At 43.7% G+C, this 24,277-nt stretch overlaps 1 protein-coding gene across 4 annotated transcripts in view; it reads left to right on the forward strand.

The window, feature by feature from the left end:
• Positions 1 to 24,277, forward strand: part of BMX (BMX non-receptor tyrosine kinase) — a 52,462-nt gene that overhangs the window by 12,068 nt on the left and 16,117 nt on the right. For 3 of the 4 annotated variants that reach the window (XM_053202101.1, XM_027054542.2, XM_053202103.1), the window contains exons 5-14: positions 1,977 to 2,096; positions 4,380 to 4,444; positions 7,829 to 8,004; positions 10,874 to 10,945; positions 12,069 to 12,122; positions 15,823 to 15,877; positions 17,381 to 17,460; positions 19,909 to 20,036; positions 23,183 to 23,257; positions 24,005 to 24,176. In XM_053202101.1, the coding sequence (XP_053058076.1) occupies positions 1,977 to 2,096; positions 4,380 to 4,444; positions 7,829 to 8,004; positions 10,874 to 10,945; positions 12,069 to 12,122; positions 15,823 to 15,877; positions 17,381 to 17,460; positions 19,909 to 20,036; positions 23,183 to 23,257; positions 24,005 to 24,176 (997 nt within the window). The remainder of the gene's footprint in view (positions 1 to 1,976; positions 2,097 to 4,379; positions 4,445 to 7,828; positions 8,005 to 10,873; positions 10,946 to 12,068; positions 12,123 to 15,822; positions 15,878 to 17,380; positions 17,461 to 19,908; positions 20,037 to 23,182; positions 23,258 to 24,004; positions 24,177 to 24,277) is intronic. The other variant, XM_053202102.1, reaches the window with a different exon arrangement.

Below are 24,277 nucleotides of genomic sequence, written 5' to 3' on the forward strand. Positions count from 1 at the left end.
ATGGAAACTCCTATGTACATGTTAACAGACGTGAGTTCCTCTTCTTGTCATTATTAAATGGTGGGAGTGTCACAACGTGGACTTTTGGACTCGGTTGGAAAAGAGTTACTCACCCAGGAATTGAAATTCATTCGTGCGGTAGGAAGTAACAGGAATCCTGGCCTGGTGGGGTAGGGGTGGGGGGCAGAAGGAGCCTGGAGAGTAGGAAGGCAAGTAATATGCTCAAGGAATTGCAATGGCCATTTGGGGACCAAGGTCAGAAACTAGTGTGTTGCAATCTTATTTTTTAATGTTTATATATTTTGAGAGAGAGAGAGCATGTGCGCACACAAGCAAGTGGGGGAGGGGCAGGGAGAGAGGGAGACACGGAATCCCAAGCAGGCTCCATCCTCAGTGGGCTCGATCTCACGACCGTGAGATCATGAACTGAGCCGAAATCAAGAGCCTGATGTTTAACCGACTGAGCCACCCAGATGCCCCTAGTGTATTGTATTCTTAACCCCATTTGCTTTTTGTTACTTCTGTAATAATTTCCCTTTAGTTCCCATTAATATTTAGTGAAGTTTTTTTTAATGCCAGCACTTTCAGCTAAGCTGAGCTGAGCTAAACTAAGGGAATGATAACACTAAAGCCTCCTGTTCACTGAACACCTGCTCTGAGCCAAACTCTACGCTGGATGCTTTACATACATAAAGATTGGATATGATCCACTGACCCAGCCAAGCAGTTCTTATCTCCAAACACTTCCTTGAATCAGAGCAGAACTCTCCTGGGACTAATATAAGGAGTCCTTAAGATGAATATAAAATCAAGAAGAAAAGAATTGAAGTCACATATAGAACCAGCCCTCCCCACCTAGAAAACCTTCTTGAACTAATCTCTACTAAGACCTTGTGGGTTTCTCCGCTGTATTTTGAGAGAGGCTAATTTGGTGTAGACATGGGATTCTACTCCAGTATTAGAATTTCATTTCTCTGGATTAAACATTGCCCTACTCCCGTATATATATTTTTAAATATGCACATATTCCTAGAAAAGGGGCCCCACAAACCATTCGTTCTTTAGCGTAAACAAGTCAAAGCCATGAAAGACAAAGCAGGGATGAGGGATGGTTCCAGATCAAGGGAAACTAGAAAACTAAATGCCATATGTGATTCTGGATTGGATCCCCAATCAGAAACAGTGAATAATTATAAAGGGTATTATTGAAACAGTTGGAACAATATTGAATATAAAATATTCAGGAAGACTATTGTATCATGTTAAGTTTCCTGAATTTGATAATGGTATTGCGGTTGTGTAAGGGACTGTCGCTGCTAACAGAAGTTATGTGCTGAAGTATTTATGGGTGATATTTTCTAGGTCATGATATCTGCAACGTACTCTCAAATGGTTAACAAAACGTAACAACTTAAAACATTTTTAATAATAAGAATATGTATGCACAGAGAGAAAGATAAAGCAAATGTGGCAAACAGTTAAAAATTGATGAATCTGGGTGAAGGGTATATGGACGTCTGTTGTACCAGTCTTCAAACTCATCGGTATGTTTGAAATGTTTCAAGATGAAGAGTGGAGGGAAGTACATGTTCCTGAGAACCTTCTTTCCCTCTTGCTAAGATTTAGTCCTATCCTCCAGCCTCCTACGAGAGAACACCATGTACCATAACCCCCTTACTATCTTTACAGATGTATTTCTAACACCCTAGATCACCGAGTTGATCCGCATATACATTTTCTAGTTTTTTGGGTAAGGCTGATACAAGTTATTGTGTCGTTCTCACTATATGCCAGGTTCAACGTTTTTTTTGGTTTCTTGTTTTTTTTGGCTTATTAACTTCTGAGTGAAAGACATATCCTTCGGGAACCATTAAATAAGGTTTTCATTGTTCTGTGATAACAGCACTTACTGAACGTGTTTCTTCTCTTGGGCCAACGTTTGCTCATGCTGTGTTTTCTTCCTGCCTGTTCCCCAGAGATAAGGGGCAACCCCCACCTGCTGATCAAGTACCACAGTGGGTTCTTCGTGGATGGAAAGTTCCTGTGCTGCCAGCAGAGCTGCAAAGCGGCCCCAGGATGTACCCTCTGGGAAGCATGTAATGTGACCCTTTTGTTGGGCTGGACCCGGGGTGGACGCTGCCCCGTTAGGCAAACCTGCCCAATTCCATAATAGCTCACCAAGTTCGGGAAAACAAGATGTGCCAGATTGGTTGACATCATGAAAATCCAGCCTCAAAAAATGCTAGCGGGCAGATGAAGCCCAGTTCTAGAGTCGATTGAGTCATGTTCACTAAAATAATAACAATATTAACATCTGGCATTCTTTCATGAGAAAGGTTTTTTTTTTTTAATTGGAATCATGAATCAATCAAGCTGTTTATTTCCTCCCATAATTCTTCCCGGTTTAACATAAACACCAAATGGGTAGAATGTGGTGAACATATCACCATGGTTCATAACCCTAAAATAATAAATCAGAAAAACCACCATTCTGTAAAAAAAGATGTCAAAGGATAAAATGTAACTAACACTTTTAATCACCATAGATACCAAAGTGACGGACAACCTAATTTTAAAAGGCATATTTAAAGGATTTGCCATTTCTGTACATGTTTATTGGTTTCTTAATAACATCACAGAAGGTAGTGAAGGGTTTGCCTTAAGTGCAATCAGATTCTGCCCAGAGTTATATTCCTAAGAAAATCTGCCTGAGACTTTATCTGGGGACAGAAAAGAAAGCCCACCCAGTGGCTTTGAAGGGTTAACAGAGGGAAGGAATTAGGTTGTTTTCTGCTTGTGCCCTATGGGGTCCCCTTCCATCTCCAGGATACTTACATGAGGCAGTCCCACGTATTTTAGACGTGTATCACTGTTTAGCAATATTGAGTTGCAAATAAATTAAAAAGGAGAACTTATTCTGGGAGCGGTTTTACCAGCCTGGGCAAAATATGCGAGGATTCCACCTTTAACGAATTGAATGAGATCAGCGGTGTGATCCCACTTCATGAACTGTAAGACACACAGGGACATGAGCTATTATTCAACTTCACTCCATCACAGTATTCACCCCTGACAGTCACACTGATGGCGTTACTAGTAATTTGGCAACAAAATCAATGAATAAATGTTCATTGTGTTTTCCATCTTAATTAGACTACACAATGAACATTTATTAATCTTAAGTATACCACGTTGCCCTTTATACTCACCAATTATAGTGATTTAATGAACTGTATAGAAATTGTTGTCTATGGATCCTCCCTCCACTGTAAGGGACTAAGGAATAATGTTTCCTTACAGCATTAATTATCTCCCGCACTTATTCTGTTCAAGATCTGGCATCATTACCCAGCAGGCCAGATTCTAGCTCTGACCTTACCACCCTAACTCCCTGGGAAGAAGCGAGGGAAAAAGGCCAGAGAGAGCACTGCCTCAGGATTATCTTCCTAGGCTCTGCCTGGATGGCATCTGCCATGCATTCTGGGTGCCACAGGCTCTTTGCCAGCCTCTGAAGAAAACTACAGAATTTGCGGGTGCTGTGGCCCATGAGCAGCTATGATATTGTCTATTTGCCCAAGTAGAACTTCCTGCCTTGGCCTTCTCTGCTGAGTTACAGGGCAGCCCCTGGGTACAGTTACTTGGAAGGAAACAGTTGAGAGTCTTCGCTTCCTTCTGTCTCCAAAATGCCCTAGACCACTCCTTTCCTGGGGCACATGGCCTATAAGTAAGTTTACCATGCGCCCCAGTTTGTTTGCATCAGTCTCCTTCTGCAGCTGGGGACCTGGCATAATTATTAAAAGCTACCGATCCCTGTAAGGAATGTTCCAGCTTGGTTAGTACACCACACGGCCACTGTACTTACAAGGCACCTGACGGCTTCACCCTCATGGCTGGGCATCTACCCACAGGTGCAAGTGGAAAGAGAAACCAACAACTACCATAAGAAATGAAAAAAAAAAAAAAGCATAGGATAGGTTTGTTCACTCCTAAATCAGCTACTTACAAGCATCTTGTATGCGTTACTCCAAGAGGAATCAGACATGGATTCTGACCCCAAGCCTCATAGGTATTACCCAACGAGATTAGACATCTGTACTTCAAATACAGGGTGGAAATGAGATATAAATTAATAGTTTAAAGGATTGAGAGGAATGTGAATTTTTTATCTGTTTGGGGAGAATACTGATCACCAGAGGCGGAGGAGTGGTGTTCGAGTTGGGTGTTACACGGGAAAGTAACAACATCACTCCAAAGGGTGTGTCTGAATTCATTTCATCTGAAGCACTGATCACATAAGCTAGTTCATTCTTTTCATTCATGACACTGGGTGCTTGCTTTGTTTAAAGTTCCTTCTGATACGACTTGGCTTTGCTTTTCAGATGCTGATCTGCACGTCACAACCCATGAAGAGAAACACAGAGCTCCCACCTTGCCAGACAGAGTGGTAAGTCAATATTAACAAAAAAAATGTTTGCATAGTCAGGATATATTACATAAACCATGAGTTGCCGGATTCAAGAGTGGAAAATATGGGCCTCATTCAGACTGCTCAGCAAAGAGAGGGAAACCGTGAGTTATCACCAAGAGCAATGGCAGTATCGAATGATACTGTTGTAGTTCATGCCTTTTCTAACCTATAAGCACATAAGAGTCACCAAACAATGGGTGCAAGCAGGAGAAGTCCTTAAGATGGCATCACATGTAACAGGCAGCTGTTACTTACCGCCATGCCTCCCCCAGCACCAGCATGGCCAAGTCGGCCTCATGTGAATATTCTAGAGAAGGAATGGGCACAAGCAGAAACTAACCTAAGTCTTTCCCTCCATTATCCCTTCAAGGCCACTTGGTGTGCTTTTTTTCTCTGTCTCTGAACAGAATCTCCAGGAGATGCCACAGTTTTCTGGCCACTCTCCTTTGAAATAAAACTTCCCAATGACTCGTAGTCATGGGAAGAACCTCTAAATTGTCCCATCCGATGTTATAATCCTACCCCTCCAAACATCACTCTGAGTGACAACTCCTCCCCTTCACATGGCTCAGATGGAAGCCTGCTTCGGGTGAGGGTCATGAAGAAGCTGAAATTTCTGACTCTTTCACAGTTGGGCCCCAGGAAGAGGGGGTCTAATGCAAAACAGTTATACGTGGCTGATCCCATCATGACTCGGTAGGGGTGGCTTCTGGGTGAGACAGTTTTCCAGTGCTGATTCTTTAGCCTCTGGGCAACTTGTGTGGGTTTGCCGCGAGAGCGCAGATCCAAATGTAGTTTTATGACACAGGGAATGTCTTCACCTTTAGCTCTGGGGTTTCTGGTCCTCACATTTTGCTGAGCCAATTCACCCATCTCAGGAAGAGTTCCTTTCAAGATGGCTCCCAGCCAACCCTCTCCCCAGGGTGGACTTGGCCTCCAGGAAAGCAAACAAAACCTGGACTTCTCTGGTTAGGACCACAGTCTGTGGCTTGCTCTCACACGACAGGCTGCTCCTCTGCTTTTGCTCTGCCTTCCTGGGTTTGTAGCCTTCGCTCCTGCTTTTCGGCTTCCCAGGCAGGTGTCAGCCTCCTCGCATGCCAGAGGACACATAAAGTGGCCTCCCAATGATCCTCTGGAAGCCGTCCTCAAAGTAAAGGAGGGTCTCTCTACCCATCCATCAGCTCTCTGGTGTCTTGGGTACTTAGTTTCAGCGGTACACATTCACACACACTTCTCCCTTTCCGAGTCAAAACCATATAGTTTTTGTGAACCAACATGCGGGACAAAAAGAAATCCACTAGTGGAGTAGGTTAAATCATGTCAATTGCTTCTAAAGGAAGCACAGCCATGCTGAAGCCTTGATGGTGGACCCCCGGCATCCAGAACTGTGAGAGAACAAATTTCCGTTGTTTTAATCCACGAGATGCATACCGATTTGTTATGGCAGCCTAAGGAAACTAATACAGTTATGAAGGCTTGAGGGTTTTATTGTTATCGGCAACATTGCTATTTTGGTTTGGGTCCATGCTCTAGTCCTGAAGCTTGGAATTTATGGCCTTGTAAAACACCTAACAGCAATGTCCAGAATAAGCAAACCTACAGGGACAAGAGGTTGAGAGGAGTGGGGCCGGGACAGAAATGGGGAGAGGCCGCTAATGTGCACAGGGGCCCCACAGGAGTGCCAGCAAGGTGCTTGGACCGGATTGTGGTGGTGGTTGCCCGACTTGACAAATTTACTGAAAGTCACTGAATTCTACCCTTATAAAAGGTAAATTTTATGGTATGCAAATTCTAATCCAATACAATTTATTTGAAACAAATCTAAGAGCTGGGGATAATTTAGGAGCCAGAAACCACTGCATCTATTCTCTGGCCAGGAATTGTTTGGGAAATGTGCTGAAGATTATCAGGCCGGCACATCAGTGGTCAAGGGTTTCTAAGTCTCTTTTGATTGTAAGTTGCCCTAAGGGATCAGGGATCAGAGCGAGTATCGTGAAAAGCATGTTTTCCTTTGTTTCGTTTTTATCAGAACATTCAGGAGAGAACTTACTTTGCGGAGCTGAGGAAATTAAAAATCCACCTTCTAGCCGGTCTGTTCAGATTTCCGTTTAGGGAACTTTCCACTGCATTTATCTCTGGGCAGAGCCACGGCATAGCTCATAAACAGCGGTGTCCTGCATAACTAAAATTTCCAGGATGTCGATCCCTGAAAAAAAAAAAGTAAAAATACAAGTATGAAAAATTAAATTGAGTGCTTATACATTGTTCTGTGAAATTTTAACTGAAATATAACCTGCACTTAGAAAAGTATACAAGTCCTACGTGTTTAGCTTGATGCCTTTTCACAAACGGAACCCATCTGCGTAACTCTCACTCAAATTAAGGAACAGCACGTCACAGAACCCCAGGGGTGCCATCATGTTCCTTTTTGGTCACTCCATCCTCCTGAGAGTAATCACTAGCTTGATTTATAATTTCATAGATTACTTGCTTGGTATTGACCTTTATATAAATGGAATCTGAAAGCATAGAGCCATTTATTATCTGTCTTATGACTTTAGGGTATGGTTGTAGTCGATTCTCATTGCTGTATACAATTCTGTGTGAGGACACCACCGTGGTAGTTTCATTGCTGCTGTAACAAATTACCCCAAATTTTGTGACTTAAAGCAACACGAATGTATTCTCTTGAAGTGCCGAAGGTCAGAAGTCTAAAATAAAATGGGCCCACACGGCTGTATTCCTTCTAGAGGCTTTAGGAGGAAAAAATTTATCTCCTTGCCTTTTCCAGCTTCTTTTCCAGCTTCTAGAGGCGACCTGCATTCTCGGTTTCTGGCCCTCTCCTCCATCTTCAGGGCCAGAAGGGTAGCATCTTCTGCTTAGTATAAAATATGTTTATTCTTTTACCCTTTTAATGGGCATTTCAGTCCTTTCCAGGTTTTATCTAATTGGGATAATTCTGCTGTGAACATTATTTTACATGTCTTTTGATTTCAATGTTGGGTGTGCATATAGACTTTTTGGATCATAGGGTATGTGCACGCCCAGCTTTAGATCTTGCAGACAGCTCTTCAGTGTGGTTATGCACCCCAACCAGTAAAGCGTGAGCGTTCCAGTTGCTCTGTCCGTATCTTTGCCAATTCTTAGTATCGGCCTTTTCTTTCTTTTCTCTTTTTTTTTTTCTTTTCCTTGTCTTTCCTTTTCTTTCTTATTCTTTCCTTCCTTCCTTTCATAGTTTCCTTTCTTTTCTTTCTTGCCCTCCTTCTTTCCTTTTTAAGAGCTGATATACTTGGCCTGTTAGTTCCCAGTGCACAAATCTGTGCCTCACTCTGATATATTAAAATCTCTTCTCCTCCAAAGCTGAAGATTCCTCGAGCAGTTCCTATTTTCAAAATGAATGAACCATCTTCAAGTACCACTGTCGCCCAGTATGACAGTGACTCCAAGAAAAACTATGGCTCCCAGCTAAACGTCAATTTGCAGCATATTCCAAGAGAAGACTGCCCTGACTGGTGGCAAGTAAGAAAACTGAAAAGGTAAACTTAAGCTTTTCGTGCAGCTGCCCGCATGTAGGGTAGAGGTTACCTCGCTGCCTTGGACCCCAGCCTCAAAACTGTCCATGTAGGCCTTGGCTGTGCTAGGGCTGTCCTCTCAGGAAACGCTCAGTGCTTGAGCCGGGAGCCTGGGCCAGCGGCAGCCCCACTGGGACAGAACAGCATAGGCTTTCCATTTAGATGATCTCAACTGTGAGCTAAGCAACACTTGTGCGTTTTACTCCCACCTCTTTCTCTCCCCCTTTCCCCCTGATAACCTTATGTGCCAGAACTCGGAATCTTTAAAATATATCCTTTACGTGAGACCGTGTGGGGTGGGCTAACTTTTGTAATGTGCTTACAAATGACAAGTAACACTCCCGGCGAGGCTTCGGCTGCCCTCTCAGGATGTACACCACCACCTCTCCTGACAGGACTGGCCTTCTCGTGTTTTTGGTTTTTTTGTTTTTTTTTTGTTTTTTTAATTTTTCACATTTTGAGAGAGAGAGCGTACATGCGTGGGAACGGAGGAGGTGCAGAGAGAGAGAGAGAATCCTAAGCAGGCTCCATGCTGTCAGCGCAGAGCCCCATGAGGGGCTCGATCTCATGACCCTGAGATCATGACCTGAGCCGAAATCAAGAGTCGGACGCTTAGCTGACTGAGCCACCCAGGTGCCCCGGGTCTTCCCACGTTTCTAAGTCAAAAGATGCCACCTAAAGGCAGAATTAAAACTGCCTCGAAAGGCAGCACCTAAACTGCATCCCGCCAGGGACCAAAGTAGCCCCATCCGTGCTGCTCAGTAAAGACCGAATTGGATCGCAAGACGACAACAGAGAACGGGTCAAGGAGCACAACATCTGACTCCCCGGGCCTCTCCTTTCTTTGTTTTCTCCCTCGGGCTCTGATTCTTTTATTCTTTCCATCCTCATCATTTTTATCTAAAGCAAATGCCTCACTGTACCCACGATACAGTCCTGGGCCACAGAGAACTTGGAAGAATGTGAGGGAATTCCTGTAGTTGCTTTCGGTTTAGCAAGTTGTGGTACCTCTCGTTTCAAAGTGGAGCTAGAATCCCCGTGTATTAATCTACACCGGCTGCCTGAGGGGACATGTTACATTTATTTGCCTGCAACCCAGTGTTCCTGTGGAAGGAGACCATCCATAGACGCAGATCCTAGCAGACTGGGTGTCACGTCAACTTTGTGCCAGGTCCCCTCGCTGCCAGAAGCCCCGGGGATTTGCCGAGGAAGGCGTGCAGCGAAAGCGATCAGTATTCAAATGAGCAGTCAGCACCACTGAGTCACAGGAGCTTGGCAGGGCCCCCAACCCCTGGATGGCCAGATCCTACCTTTATTGAAAATATCGACATGTCATTCAGCATGGATTTTTTTGCATGAATTTTTATTTAAAAAATATTTCATGAAAGCACAATTTATCTTGACTGCTGAGTTTTTCTGACACCCCCCAAGATGTAGTCCTGACCTTGGATTTTTCCCTAGAACTTGAGAAAGCTAGTTATCTGAACAAAGAATTGATTAATCACTTCTTTGTGTGAGTAGCATTACATCGGTGAGTGAATGATGATAATTGCTAAAAGGTCTTCATGGAGATTGAATTTTTAAATGCAGCCATGATTCTCAGCTCATGTAAGTAGATAATACTTTTTATCAATTATCCTCACTTGAAGTGCTTTTTAATTTTTTCTGAGTAGTAACATAATGCATGCTTTCATGAATTGCAGAATATCCAGCATACATTGCTCTAGAATGTTCCGTAGGAACATGTTACTGTGTATAGAGAATTACTTCAGATCTTGGACATTTTTTCCTATTTAAATACATGAGGATATACTTAAGTCTTAATTTGAAAAAAATATTGAATGGTGATAAAACATAACCTACATTTTACCATCTTGGTCATTTTTAAGTGTGCAGTTCAGAGGTGCTAGGTACATTCTCACTGTTGTGCAACCTACCCGATTATTTTGAATGTCTGTGTAGTGTTCTATTATACAGATAAACCTAAGAGATACACTATCAATGGGCATTCTCCGCGTGTTCTTAAAAACAACATCAAAGCTAAATAAATTGCTTAGCGCTTTAAAATAAGCACCTGCTTGGCTGAGTCAGTAGAGCACACGACTCTTGATCTCAGGGTTGTGAATTAAGTCCCACATTGGGCACGGAGCCTACTTAAAAAATAATAAAGTAAAATAAGAGTTGTCTTATGAAGAGATGGAAGCAAAAAAGCCACGCTAGTGAGCAAAGCTCTTTGGAAGACAGAGAGGGAGGCATTCCAGTGTTGTGGTTTTGAAAAAGAGCCTGAGATCTGAAGGCAAGCAGGAAATAGGTCCCACATTCCAAACAAACCAGCCTCTAGACTTGGAGAGGTAGGCACTTCCTCATGCTCCGCTTAACGCCCAAGACGAAGAGGGAAAATGATGCACGGCAGAGGGTGATGAAGATCCTGCGGGAGCACGTGTGTCCACGTGGAGTTAGAAGTTCAGTATTTTCAAGGCTTTTAATTGCAATCGCAACAGCCAAGAGGAAAATTACATTTTAAAATATATAAGGGACCGAATGCTTGCATATCTGTAAGAAAACCAGGGCAAACCCACCCAAGATGATTTATTAATCCAACTTTTCTACTAACAGTTGTCTTTTGTTTAGGAACACTGTCAAACTACTGCTGGTTACTGGGGTCCCCGCAAGGACAAAAATGTGAAAATGACTCATTAGCTTAAATTCCCAAACCAAGTGAAATGGACAGGCCAAAATGTTAAATGAAGCTAGAAGATATCTAACACAACTATTTGTGTCATTTAACATTTATAAATAAACAAAAATTTACAAAACGTATCTTTTGTCGTAGCAGTGAAGATTTCGCATGTGGCAACCAGAGGGAAAGGACTGTTGTAAATCACAGCACCTCAAAGATGTCATGGTAAATCAAATTCAGATATTCCTTTACACCTAGGATTTGCTTCCATTTGCAGGAAAACTAAGCACATTTGCAATCATTTTGCAGCTAGACTTCATGTTTAAGGTAAATGCAAACCAAAAAAATCCACATACTTTGCCCCTCTGAAACCTTAAGTTGGTCTCAGCCGATGGCTCATGGGTTACACTTCTCCTCGCCCTGATATGTCCTGTCCATTGGTCGTGATATCCACTGGTGTTAGCATGAACAGTGGAATACGTGGCTCGGGCATCTCTAGGAGGAAAAACCACCTAGAGTTAAGTAACTCTTCTCTAAGAATTGCTCTCCACACAAAGAGCCTAAATGTCCATCAACTGATGAATGGATAAAGAAATTGTGGTTTATATACACAATGGAATACTACGTGGCAATGAGAAAGAACGAAATATGGCCCTTTGTAGCAACGTGGATGGAACTGGAGAGTGTGATGCTAAGTGAAATAAGCCATACCGAGAAAGACAGATACCATATGGTTTCGCTCTTATGTGGATCTTGAGAAACTTAACAGAAACCCATGGGGGAGGGGAAGGAAAAAAAAAAAAAAGACGTTAGCGTGGGAGAGAGCCAAAGCATAAGAGACTGTTAAAAACTGAGAACAAACTGAGGGTTGATGGGGGGTGGGAGGGAGGGGAGGGTGGGTGATGGGTATTGAGGAGGGCACCTTTTGGGATGAGCACTGGGTGTTGTATGGAAACCAATTTGACAATAAATTTCATATATTGGAAAACAAAAAAAAGAATTGCTCTCCACACAACCCAGATGCTTTTTTTAATGTTATACTACAGCTGTCACTGAAGGCATTCATCTATTTCATGAGTCTGCTCTTCAAAAGAGTCAAACAAACCCACGTTCCTGGGGGCCTCCCGTATCAAAGAGCCATTTTCTCATTAAACTGGGCATGAGCTCAACTTTTGAGTGGTTCTCTCTTCGCTTTGCAGATACCTCCCCAGGTACAAAGAGGGAACCCTAAGGGTCTAAATTTTATTTACGGGGTGAAAGCAGGGAGGGATCTGATATTGCACTGCTAGGTGATTGCATTATTTCTTGGTGGGTTTTTTGCATTCATGTTGTTTCCTCTCTTCCTAAGGGGATTCCCCGAGTCAAGTTCATCTGAAGAAGAGGAAAACCTGGATGACTATGAGTGAGTTTTGAAAGTCTTCTGTATTCCTCTAAAACTAACATAGATGTTTCTATTCTATTCTTCCCCAAAGGCGTTAAAGCAGATGGCTGGGACTTGCTCGGGAGGCTGTATTTACAAGGGTAAACTCTGTGAGGTTCTGGGCCATTTATCTGGATGACAGGTGATAATGAGCTAGATTGTTACTAAGGGAAATACTTTTCCTCAATCTGGATCATCTAACCTAGCTATACATATTCATTGGATTTATCGTATACCTGGAGTTCCCTTCATTTCACTTTGTCTTCGTAGATACAAGATACGACATTTAGACAGAGAAACAGTGCACTATTGAACATTGTACCTGGGGCACCTGGGTGGCTCAGTTGTATAAGCGTCTGACTTCAGCTCAGGTCATGATCTCCGGTTCATGGGTTTGAGCCCTGTGTCAGGCTCTGTGCTGACAGCTCAGAGCCTGGAGCCTGCTTCGGATTCTGTGTCTCCCCCTCTTTCTGCCCCTCCCCTGCTCATGCTCTCTCTCTCTGAAAAATAAACATTAAACACAATATTGCACCTGGACATCAGGCACAAACCAGACTCTTCTGGGCAAATACAAATGTGTGATCACCCCAACTATACTGAGACGGCTAAGTTGCTCGAACACCAGGATTATAGTTTTTAGTTCTGTCTTTGTATGAGTGCTGTCACTGATGTATTGCCTCTAGGTACAGTGAGAGGTTTTATGAAGTACATGACACTGTTTCGACCCTTTGTCTTACCTCCAACCCAGCCTGGCCCTAGCCATCCGTGCCACGTTAAGGAAGACAGGCTGTATGCCTTAAACCTCCACAGCGTGGCCTTTTTACCACCTTCTGGCTCCCCTTTATCTCCACCTTCTTCCCCAACATCCACCCTCAGGAAAGCCTCTGATGGAACAGTTCAAACTAAGTGAGAAACACCAGCACAAAAATTATCCAAAGATGGGAATGCAAGCTGGTGCAGCCACTCTGGAAAACAGTAGGGAGGTTCCTCAAAAAATTAAAAATAGAACTACCCTACGACCCAGCAATGGCACTACTAGGCATGTATCCATGGGATACAGGGGTGCTGTTTCGAAGGGACACATGCACCCCTATGTTTCTAGCAGCACTATCAGCAATAGCCAAAGTATGGAAAGAGCCCAAATGTCCATTGATGGATGAATGGGTAAAGAAGATGGGGTATATACACACAATGGAATATTACTCGGTGATCAAAAAGAATGAAACCTTGCCATTTGCAACTATGTGGATGGAACTGGAGGGTATTATGCTAAGTGAAATTAGTCAGAGAAAGACAAAAATCCTAGGACTTCACTCATATGAGGACTTTAAGAGACACAACAGATGAACATAAGGGAAGGAAAACAAAAATAATATAAAAACAGGAAGGGGGACAAAACAGAAGAGACTCATGGAGAACAAACTGAGGGTTACTAGAGGGGGTGTGGGAGGGGGGATGGGCTAAACGGGTAGGGGGCATTAAGGAATCTACTCCTGAAATCATTGTTGCACTATATGCTAACTAATTTGGATGTAAATTTAAAAAATTAAATAAAAAAAAAAAGACACCCGGGGGCCCCTGGCTTTCTTAGTCAGTTGAAAAACAAACAACAACAAAAAAATATCCAAAGATAATAGCACTTTGACAGATGACAACCAAAGGGAATGACCTTCTAACTGTGGGTTTTAGTTGTTAGCATTTCGATGAATTGGAAGTCTTCCTTTGCTTTGGAAAGTCCTGATCTGACCATAAAGACAGTCTCTATCTGCATCATTTCTAAATTCAAATGGTGCATGAGAGGTGTGCATTGGGGAATCCATCAGGAAAGACCTGCCCTCTTCAAAGTCAAAGACACACCGCAGGGAAATCAGATCCAGAGGGCTGTGTGATCTGGGGCTCAGCCCCTTGCACTGTGCTTGGTGCCCCCAGCTTCTCCCTCTATCAGTGGCCCTGAAGCATTTGTTTTGTGGCCAGAACTTCATGAGCAATTCTATTCTGTTCTACTGAAGGCTGAGTCACCAAGGTTTAGATGGAATGTCACACCTCAGGGCAAGGCCTAAGCCTCTGCTGCTCTGACACTGACATACTGAAATCTTTTTTAAAAACAGAGTCAGACCCCAGCAAAATGACGACACAGGCAGAGTGTACATGCGTGTATGGGGCGGGGGGGCTTATTCACAATCTTACCTTGCTTCTCCAGGCTTCCCTCCTTATTCCTGACCATCTCTGTCTTCTATCTCCCATGGGGATGTATCCTCAATCATGTTCCCTGAGGAGTCTCTTGGTTAGCTATGATTAGCTTAAAATATTAAGTAATAAAATGATCGGTTAATATCTCAAGTTTTAATTATATAGTATCTATAAAGGTAGAATTAGAAGAGCCTTGTTTTTTAGAAGAGACTTGTAAACTTCTCAAATTCAACCCTGTCCTAATCTTACAAATGGGTAATTCCCAGGTCAAAAAAGGCTAAGTGGCTTGTCCAAAGCCATACAACTACTTATTAGGAAGTTATGTCTAGAACCCAGAACTCCAAGCTGGCTGATGGCTCTTGCCACTTCATTAGCCTGCCCACCAGCTGACACTTCCATCCCCCGTCCCCCACAGCACACCCTCACCCTCAGGCATTTCTTCCCTCCTTGGGTGTTATCTTCTAGCCAGAGGGTCCTTGTGAGCCCCAAACCCATGCCCCCTCCCACCTCACACCCTGGTCGCTTCCCTAGTATGACATTTTTGCCAAGGCCAAAAGACTACAGACATCATTGATCCCACGTGAGAAACAACTCTGTGGACTGTTGAGCTCTCCACACAAAGTAAGACGTGATGCTCTTGGCTAACTCAGTGAAACAGGCAGTATTTAAAGATTACACCTGGCTATCCCACATCATCTTTTTCTCGGGTGGCTATAACTCTTACTGTCTTAATATAACCACAGGGGCTTATGTATTGCTATCCTGCAAATAAAAAAGATTTGTGAGAAAAGCATTTGCTTTGAAAGTGGATGCTATAAAGGGTGCCTCTATCAGATTATTACAAGAAAAATATAGGGTTGAGGGGCTGCCTGCGTGGCTCAGTTGATTAAGCATCTGACTCTTCGTTTCAGCCCAGATCATGACCTGACGGTTCCCAGGATCGAGCCCCATGTTGGGCTCTGCGCTGACAGCGCAGAGCCTGCTTGGGATTCTCTGTCTCCTCTCTCTCTGCCCCTCCTCCGCTCACTTGTGTGCTCTCTCTCTCTCTCTCTCGCTCTCAAAATAAATAAATATTTTTAAAAATGTAAAAGAAAAACATACAGTTCAAAGACAGGAACTTTCATCTTTGGCAACCCCAGCTTTCCCAGTGGGATATTCTTCATTGGTCTAATCTCTGGCTCTCGCTCGAAACAGCGAAACACAGAACTTAGGGACCAGCTAGGAGGCCAACGGTTCGTCAGCGCCGGTTCGTCAGCGCCAGCCCGTGTGAAAATACAGACATGCGGGCCCCACCCCACAAGTATCGTTAAGTGGTGGAGGAGACTCCGGAATCTGTATTTTTGAAAAGCTCCTCAGGTGATTCTCTGGAGCACTCACGTTGGGAAGTCCCCGAGGGAGGCCGACACCTCCTTTGACCCGCCAGAAGGTGGGGTCATCAGCGATGCAGTCAAAAACCACTGACTCTCAAATACGCAATTCTTTCTCGTTGCAGCTGGTTTGCAGGTAACATCTCCAGGTCACAGTCTGAGCAGTTACTGAGACAAAAGGTAAACAGTCGAGTTTTTACAGTAGCCTCTAGGACTCTCTCCCGCTGGGCCCGGGGGGGGGGGGGGGGCGGGGAGCGGGGAACGCGCTTCTCATAGAAAGCGGAGGGCTAACCATACAGTCACGTCATCACGGGGTCCGCCCCCCCTGGGGTACCGGGCCCTTGCCATTTAGCCGCTTCCTCTGCTTCCAGTATCGGTGGTTTGAAACCAGATTGGCCATTTCTCAGCCTTCTGTGAGGCCCGCAGTCCTGAGGCAGGTCTGGCTTGGGGCCGCTCAGCTACCCGCATGTAGCCGGTGGATGGACGGGGAGGGGGCAGTCAACGGGGTGCCACAGTCCTGCTCCGCGTGGCTAATGTGGGCTTCCTCACAGCGTGGTGGTGGTGACCTCAAGGAGGTGGCAGGAGAGGAGGGCCCCATAGTTCACCACAAGCACTTGCTGAGTTTGTGCTTTGGGCACGCTTGCGAATGCCCTGCTAGCCAGAGCAGGTCACATGGCCCGGCCCCAGCCTCCCTGCGGGAGGGGCTACACAGGGCCACAGTCGGGAGCATGATTTATTGGGGGGCCATCTCTGCAACCGTCTGGCCCAATGCCGACCCTGCTCATTAGCACCTAAACCAGAGTACAACAGATGTAATAGGGAATAAATCTCCCTGGTTTTGTTACTCAAGGCATGAAATCACCAGGAGCAAACTCTTGCCCTGCAAAAATGACGCCTTGATACAGTTCAACCTAATAAAGCACACCAGTGATGTCTCTGAGGGGGACTAGCGAGAACGTGGTGGCCTCACCGCCTAACTTGGGATCCCGTCACATTCACAGGCTATTATCTGTTCTTTCTGAATCCGGATCTGCTTAGAATTAGCACAAGTCATTAAGAAAGACCAGTGGAGCATGGGGCTTTAACAAACGATTTGTTCTGCATCTCTGGTTTTCTAATACCTTCTAAGGGCATGATACGGTGATATGTGGTTTTAAATTTTATTTCTGAAAGATTGAAACGTCAGGCTGTGATGGAGAAAACTGGGGCACCTGGGTGGCTCAGGCAGTTAATCGTCCGACTTCGGCTCAGGGCATGATCTCGCAGTCCACGAGTTCAAGCCCCGCGTCGGGCTCTGTGCTGCCAGCTCGGAGCCTGGAGCCTGCTTCAGATTCTGTCTCCTTCTCTCTCTGCCCCTCCCCTGCTCGCACTCTGTCTTTCTCTCCCTCTCTCTCTCTCTCTCTCTCAAAAATAAATAAACATTAAAAAAAGAGAGAGAGAGAAAATTACCAGTGGGGGTTAGAAACTAAGAGGAGAGGGAGAGTCAGAGCACACAGGGTAGGTCTCAGAGCTGAGCGAGAGGACGAAAGGTCAGCTGTGGGGCCCCTCTGCACCAGCTGTTGGATGACCTGTACCGTCAGTGACCTTTGACATGGACCTAAAAGATCGATCTTCCTACCACCTATAGTTTTCAAGAATAACAAAAATGTTCTCTGTTCCTTCCACACTTTGCTTCCTTTGCAGGGAAAAGAAGGCGCATTTATGGTTAGAAATTCCCGCCAGGTGGGAATGTACACAGTGTCCTTATTTAGCAAGGCTATGAAGTAAGTATGACAGGGATTTCTTTCTTTTATCTTTTGTGTATGTCCTTTGAACACGCTGGCCATTTAGTCACGTTTTGGGATGAGACACCGCCTTTAAACCCTGGAGTTTTGGATCAAAGTATTTCTATTGAATGCGACCATTTGTCATTGCCTGTCCCACCCCCCCCCACCCCCACTTTGAGAGGTTGTTCTCTAGAACAACGCCAGTCAACGCTTGGTAAAGGAATCTTGGGTTACTCCCCTCGACTTGGCCCTAAGCCTAAAGAGAGAAAAACAGCAATGGAGCCTGTGAACACTCTCGGCCCTAGCCACCTGCTGACCTGAGACACCGACCCCAGCGTCTGGTCTTCAGTAAGTCTTCCCAGTGGGGGGCAAAGCTGGCAGAAAGTTGAATCGGTGTATCTGTGTTCCCGGGACAGTTTGCTTCTGGGGTGCTGTCCTCTTTGCATGGTTACGAGTTCTGCTTTGAAGCCGCACCTCGGGGGCCAACTCCTGACTCCATCATGTCAAGGCTGTATGACACCGAGCAAGTTTCTTAACCTCCGTGCCTCAGCTTCCCTGTTTGAAAAGGGAAAAATAACACTGACTATTAAGTTCTCTGGATGAAGGGAGTTAATTCACGTATTGGAGCACAACAGTGCCTGGCACAGAGTAAGCACTTAATAAACGAGTGGCAGTTACCATCACAGTTGTTGTTCTCGTGAAGGAGCATATAAGGCACCCATAGTCACCGCCACCCACATCGGGATCCCCTGCCAGAGATTCACAGGCCACTCTCCCATCGGCTGCTAGCTCTTTTGTTCCTTCTAATCATCCTGTGAAGCACCGGGGAAAGCTGGTTTTGTGCCATTTTACAGATGAGAGGTCTGAGGTTCCAAGAGCACTCATGAAGACGCACCACAAAATTAATACGTGACCCACTTGAAGTCAGGCCTTCGACAGCAGAGTTCGTGTTCTTTTGACTATACGCCTGTGTCTACATTGAGAACCCCAGCGTTCGGAGATAAGAATCTGGCCGAATCTAGATTAGGATCGCCTGAAAAACTATTCCTAATAAAAACATTTCTTTTGATGGTTGGATCGCCTCACCCTTTCCCTTGGGGCTGTCTCCACATACCGTACCTACCCTTGGTACCTACATGGGGTTTTGTGGGTAATAGCTAAGTGATTAAGAGGTAATTTTATTTTGATACATTTTTTTATGGAGTATGCATCTCCAAATTGAGAGGCCAGAATGTACCCTAAGCAGTCACACAGCATTCTCCAATGCAGGAGGCCATCCCGGGTCCATCTCATGGAGGAAGCTGCACACCTAGAGGCTGGCCAAAGCCAGCCCAGTAGGAACTGGGAAAAGATTTGGTTCACTGAGTATTAAGAGCTCTTGACCCGCCAGCCCTGCAGTTTCAGCCGAACTTCACATCAGGAGTCCTCCTAGTCAAGATCCTTGACCCCAGATTTATTTCTGAAGGTGGCCAGGTAGAAAATACAGCAGACAGATGAGGACTCAAATGGAAATAATCCAAATTAGTGAATATGGAAGCCTTCATTTACAAAACATCATAAATGGGCTTGAATGAATTTCATGCTGAGACCAAGAGCAAAGTGGCCATTTGCAACAACAAACCACTGTTTTTCCTTTTTACGGGTGCAATTTTGACTAGGCTGGCACTACAGCAACAACAATTTATCAGCAGTTTCTTATGAACCAAGCATAGTGCAAATTGCCTTATATAAAATCTTTATAACAACCAATCTTTATAACAACCAGATGAGGTATCTAGCGAACAGGAGAACTGGACGAAAAGCCCAACTCTTGACTGCTAGGGCATATTCTAAAACCTAAGACAGACATATTATTCCCGATTAGCCTAAATCAGCATGCCTCAACTCACCACTGTGTTCCAAAGGTAGAGTAAAAGGAAAAACATGTTTTATGTGGCAAAGGTACAAGTTCATATGAGGAAGTAAAGGCACCCCCACCATTTCATCTTGCATGTTCCATTCCCAAAGAGCCTCCCGCCCAGGCCTGGATGAGAGCACCCTCAGCCTAATCACCCTTGTCTCCCACGTTTTAATCTTCATTATTATCCTCAAAGAGAACTGGTGTTCAGAATAATGATCCTGAAACCCTGCAGGGCTCTCAATCATCAAAGGAAGCTTCCAGTCTTAGACTTCCTAAGGGAGGAACAGTGCCGAAAGTTGGAATTTTATAGTACACGGATTCTCTATGGCACAAAAGATACACTGAGTTGAGAGAGGAGCTCTCTTGCATAATTACCGATTGTCATGGATGGCTCTAGAAAACCAAGAGATGTCAAGACTGAGACTTCCCCTCTGACTTCCCTCTCCAAAATTTGTGAATGCCATCTGAAGTAATTATTTAACCATGATTTAATCAAGCTTCAATTGAGAATGAAAAACATTCTAACATTCTTTCTTCCTTACCAGTGATAAAAAAGGAACTGTCAAGCATTACCATGTGCACACAAATGCTGAGAACAAATTGTACCTGGCAGAAAACTACTGTTTTGATTCCATTCCAAAGCTTATTCACTATCATCAACACAATTCAGCAGGTAATTTATTTCAGTTGTTCTTTTACGGGTCCTTGTTGATAAATATCAATTTTCTTGGGTACTATGGATCCTCCTAACATTCTTAATCATATCGGGAACCGTGAAAAGTAGGAACAAAAATGCTCTCAAGCCATATACCTGCTGTGATTTTTAGCCTATGTTTCCTGGAATATCACATCATACACTCTAAAATGCCAGAAAAATGAAGTTGTGTGAGTTGAGTGACTGAGAAGTAGAGATCCTTGGGGCGCCTGGGTGGCTCAGTTGGTTAAGTATCTGATGCTTGATCTCTGCTCAGGTAAGAATCTCATGGCTCATGAGATTGGGCTCTGTGCTGACAGTGTAGAGGCTGCTTGGGATTCTGTGTCTCCCTTTTTCTTTGCCCCTCCTCTGCTTGCTCTCTCTCTCTCTCTCTCTCAGAAATGAATAACATTAAAAAAAAAAGTAGTTAGAGATTCTCTTTACAAAAATATTTGCAGTCTTGTTCTGCTTATAGGAATAAGTTGATTACAAACTTCAAACATTATAAAAATATTTACATTGGAGCGAGAACCTCCATGGACAAGTTGTTGTCTATTCTGACAGAATTTTTTTCTATGCTGATACTAACACTTATCGTTTATTATAAAATTTTTTTAATGTTTATTTTTGAGAGAGAGACAGAGTGCAAGCAGGGGAGAGGCAGAAAGACAGGGAGACACAGAATCTGAAGCAGGCTCCAGACTCTGAGTTGTCAGCACAGAGCCTGATGAGGGGCTCAAACTCACGAACCGTGAGACCATGACCTGAGCCGAAGTTGGATGTTTAACCAACTGAGCCACCCAGGTGCCCCTATTATTTATTACATATATAAATAAATTATATATGTATATGTATACACATTATATTTTACAAAGGTGAGATCATTCCACACAAACTACTTTTCAGCTTGCTTTCTTTTTTAAAAAAAATTTTAATGTTTCAATTTTATTTTTGAGAGAGAGTGTGCACGAGCATGAGTGGAGGAGGGGCAGAGAGAGAGGGAGACACAGAATCCAAAGCAGACTCCAGGCTCTGAGCTGTCAGCACAGAGCCTGACACGGAGCTTGAACCCACGAACCATGAGATCATGACCTGAGCTGAAGGTGGACACCTAACCAACTGAACCACCCAGGCAAAAAAAAAATGTTTGTTTGTTTTGGTTTTTTTTTTTGAGAGAGAGAGAGAGAGAGAGACAATGAGCAGAGGAGGGGAGAAAGAGAGAGGGAGACACAGAATCCGAAGCAGGCTCCAGGCTCTGAGCTGTCAGCACAGAGCCCGACGTGGGGCTGGAACTCACAAACTGTGAGATCATGACCTGAGCCGAAGTCAGATGCTTAACTGACTGAGCCACTCAGGCACCCCAATCAGTTTGCTTCCTTTACTCTGCATGTCTTAGTGGTCTTTCCATCCACATACATATAGCTCACTTTGTTCTATTTAACCACTCATAGGATTCTATTGTAGAAATCACTCCATAATTTATTCACCTAAACCTATGTTAATACATACAGTATTTTCACGTTATAATTGGTGGTTTCAATGCACAGTCCTGTACACATAGCTCTGTGTATCCGTATTAGTGTTTCTGTAGCCAAATTCCCTAGAAGTGAGATGTCTAAGATAATGGTTAAGAACATTCAAAATTTAGACACTTTCCAATGCTTTTCAGAGATGTACACTTCCACCAACCGTAATTTCCTTCATCCTCGCCAACACTGGGTACTATTACTTTTTAGATTTTGGCTAATCGACCAGCGAGTATATGTATAGAAATCCCTTCTAGTGGCAGTGTTAACTCACCCTGAGGGGTAATCGTTTCACGGTATATACACACGTCAGATCATCATGTTGCATACCTTAAAGTTATGTATGCCGACAACATCTCAATAAGCTTAGCGAAAAAGAAACTAAAAACAAAGGAAGTCTCCTCTAACTGTCTTTTCTCGACTAGTGCCACTTATGGGCAGTGACTGGATGTACTTCCAACAGTGAGTAAAAATAAACTGTGGGCTCAGCGTCAAATGTGTGCAAGTCTGGCTAGATTACATGCGTGTAGGTGACCTAGCCTTACTCCTGGCTTTGATTTTGGCTCTTGTATTTTTCCTTTGTCCCAGTTTCCTCGACTGTATATTTAACCTCTAACACCTAGAAAGTACCCTTTGGAAAAGGTATTGTATGAACAGACATCTCCAAGTAGAACGATTTCACTCCAGAAGATGCACAAGAAACTCCACAGGGTATAGAAAGAAAACATTAAAATGTTTCTTTAGATATTTCTAAGAATCTCATTCTCTTAAGTTTTCTATCGTGAGTGTATTTTGTGAATCACATCATGTGTCAACACAGCAGCCATTGTATGTACATATTTTGCAGGAGTGTGCTCATCTTTTTGCCGATTAAAGGTTTGGGACTTAAAACATTCGGAGACCACACACACATATAAAAAGTAAATAAATATGTAGAAAAAGGAAGGAGAGGAAAAGGACATCTGTGACAGCTCCCAGGACTTGGAAAATATCACACGTTTAAGCAAGAAACATTTTTTTGAATGAGTTCTTTCAAAACACTATAAATACTGTGATTATTTTAACCCAGCTTTATCATTGCTTGATGTAAGCAATTAAAATGACTTGACCATTTAATGCAACTTAGTAATAGGCTCCATTTTTAAAAATCAAGTGGTTTGCTTTTTATTTTGTGCCCTTCTGTACTGTTTGGAGTTTGTAAACCAAATACACGTGCCACGTGTACAGGTATTTAAATATAGGACTATAAAAAGCAGAGTAAAAATGGGAAATTTTTTTAAATGGAAGATCCCATCAAGGAACCAACTCTATGGGATTTTTAAAAATTACCTAAAGTTGTTTTACTCTTTTAATTTTTGCTTTTACATTGAGCTACTTAGTCGAGTCAAGCAAATCAATCCAATGCAGGATGAATACGGTCAGAATGGATCCTCCCTCTCCATCATGACATCCTGAACTCTGTGCTTTTCCAGCTACTCTGGAGAGAGCACAAGCAGAGGTGTGAACTGGTGTGAACTGGTGTGATGTGATGTGATGTGATGTGATGTGATGTGATGTGATGTGATGTGATGTGATGATACGGTGCTGATTCCATTGCAGGCATGATCACAAGACTCCGCCACCCTGTGTCGACCAAGGCCAACAAGGTTCCCATCTCCGTGTCCTTGGGAAGTGGTATGGACACACACTTGAGCTCTTAAACTCCATTTCCTACCATTTCTGGTTAAAAAAGTATATATGTATTTCCAAAAAAGAAAAGAAGGAAGGCCAGAAGGAGGTCTGTGTTCAGGTTGTGCCAGGGAGGGCTTCAGTTCTAATATGTTTGACCATTTTCCAGAAAAAAAACAAAAACAAAAACCCCACAACTTTTCTGTACTCTGAAACTAACTCTGTAATCTCCTTAGCCTTACCAAAAAGACTGTCAAAGTTGTCCTGTTATTAGACCCAATCACCAGCCTCTAGAACCCCATCGCCTGTCCTTTCTTCTTCTGGGATTCTGGGCCCGTTCAGGGGAGCCAGTGTTCAACCTTGTGTATTTAAGGATAAGGACATCCACCCACATCACAGTTTAGTTTGCCTTATAAGAGAATGTAATGATATTTTTTACCAAGCTAAGAGCATCGAGCACGTTTTGACACTGGGTGTTTCCAAGATGCCTCCAGTTGGCAAAGTGTTCTAAGCCTTTTTGTCAATAACTGTAGCTGCTTCATGAACAGTATTGTCCTGGTGGCATTATCGTGTGGTCTTATAGGTCATAAGACCACACCTCTAAGGGTTTTTTTTTTTTAAGTGATCAACTTAAAAAGTCTTACTGTTCTATGTTGCCAATGTGAAACTCGTTGGAGAAGAAACCACTTGGGAAGCTGTCAGCCCCAAGGCCTTCTACTTTCATCCTAAAGAGTGTCTGTCTTGCCTTACTAGGAATATGGGAACTGAAAAGAGAAGAGATTGCCCTCCTGAAGGAACTAGGAAGTGGTCAGTTTGGAGTGGTCCACCTGGGCAAATGGAAGGGACAGTATGACGTTGCCATTAAGATGATCAAGGAGGGCTCCATGTCAGAAGATGAATTCTTCCAGGAGGCCCAGACCATGATGTAAGTTTCTTCTGAGGAATGGCAGTTTGGCCCTTACCATGGGAGGACATTCATGCTAACAGGTCTGTCCCTAACATTTGCAAGGCCTCGAGCAAGACTCC

Source organism: Acinonyx jubatus, chromosome X (genome assembly GCF_027475565.1).
Source record: "Acinonyx jubatus isolate Ajub_Pintada_27869175 chromosome X, VMU_Ajub_asm_v1.0, whole genome shotgun sequence".
NCBI lineage: Eukaryota > Metazoa > Chordata > Mammalia > Carnivora > Felidae > Acinonyx > Acinonyx jubatus.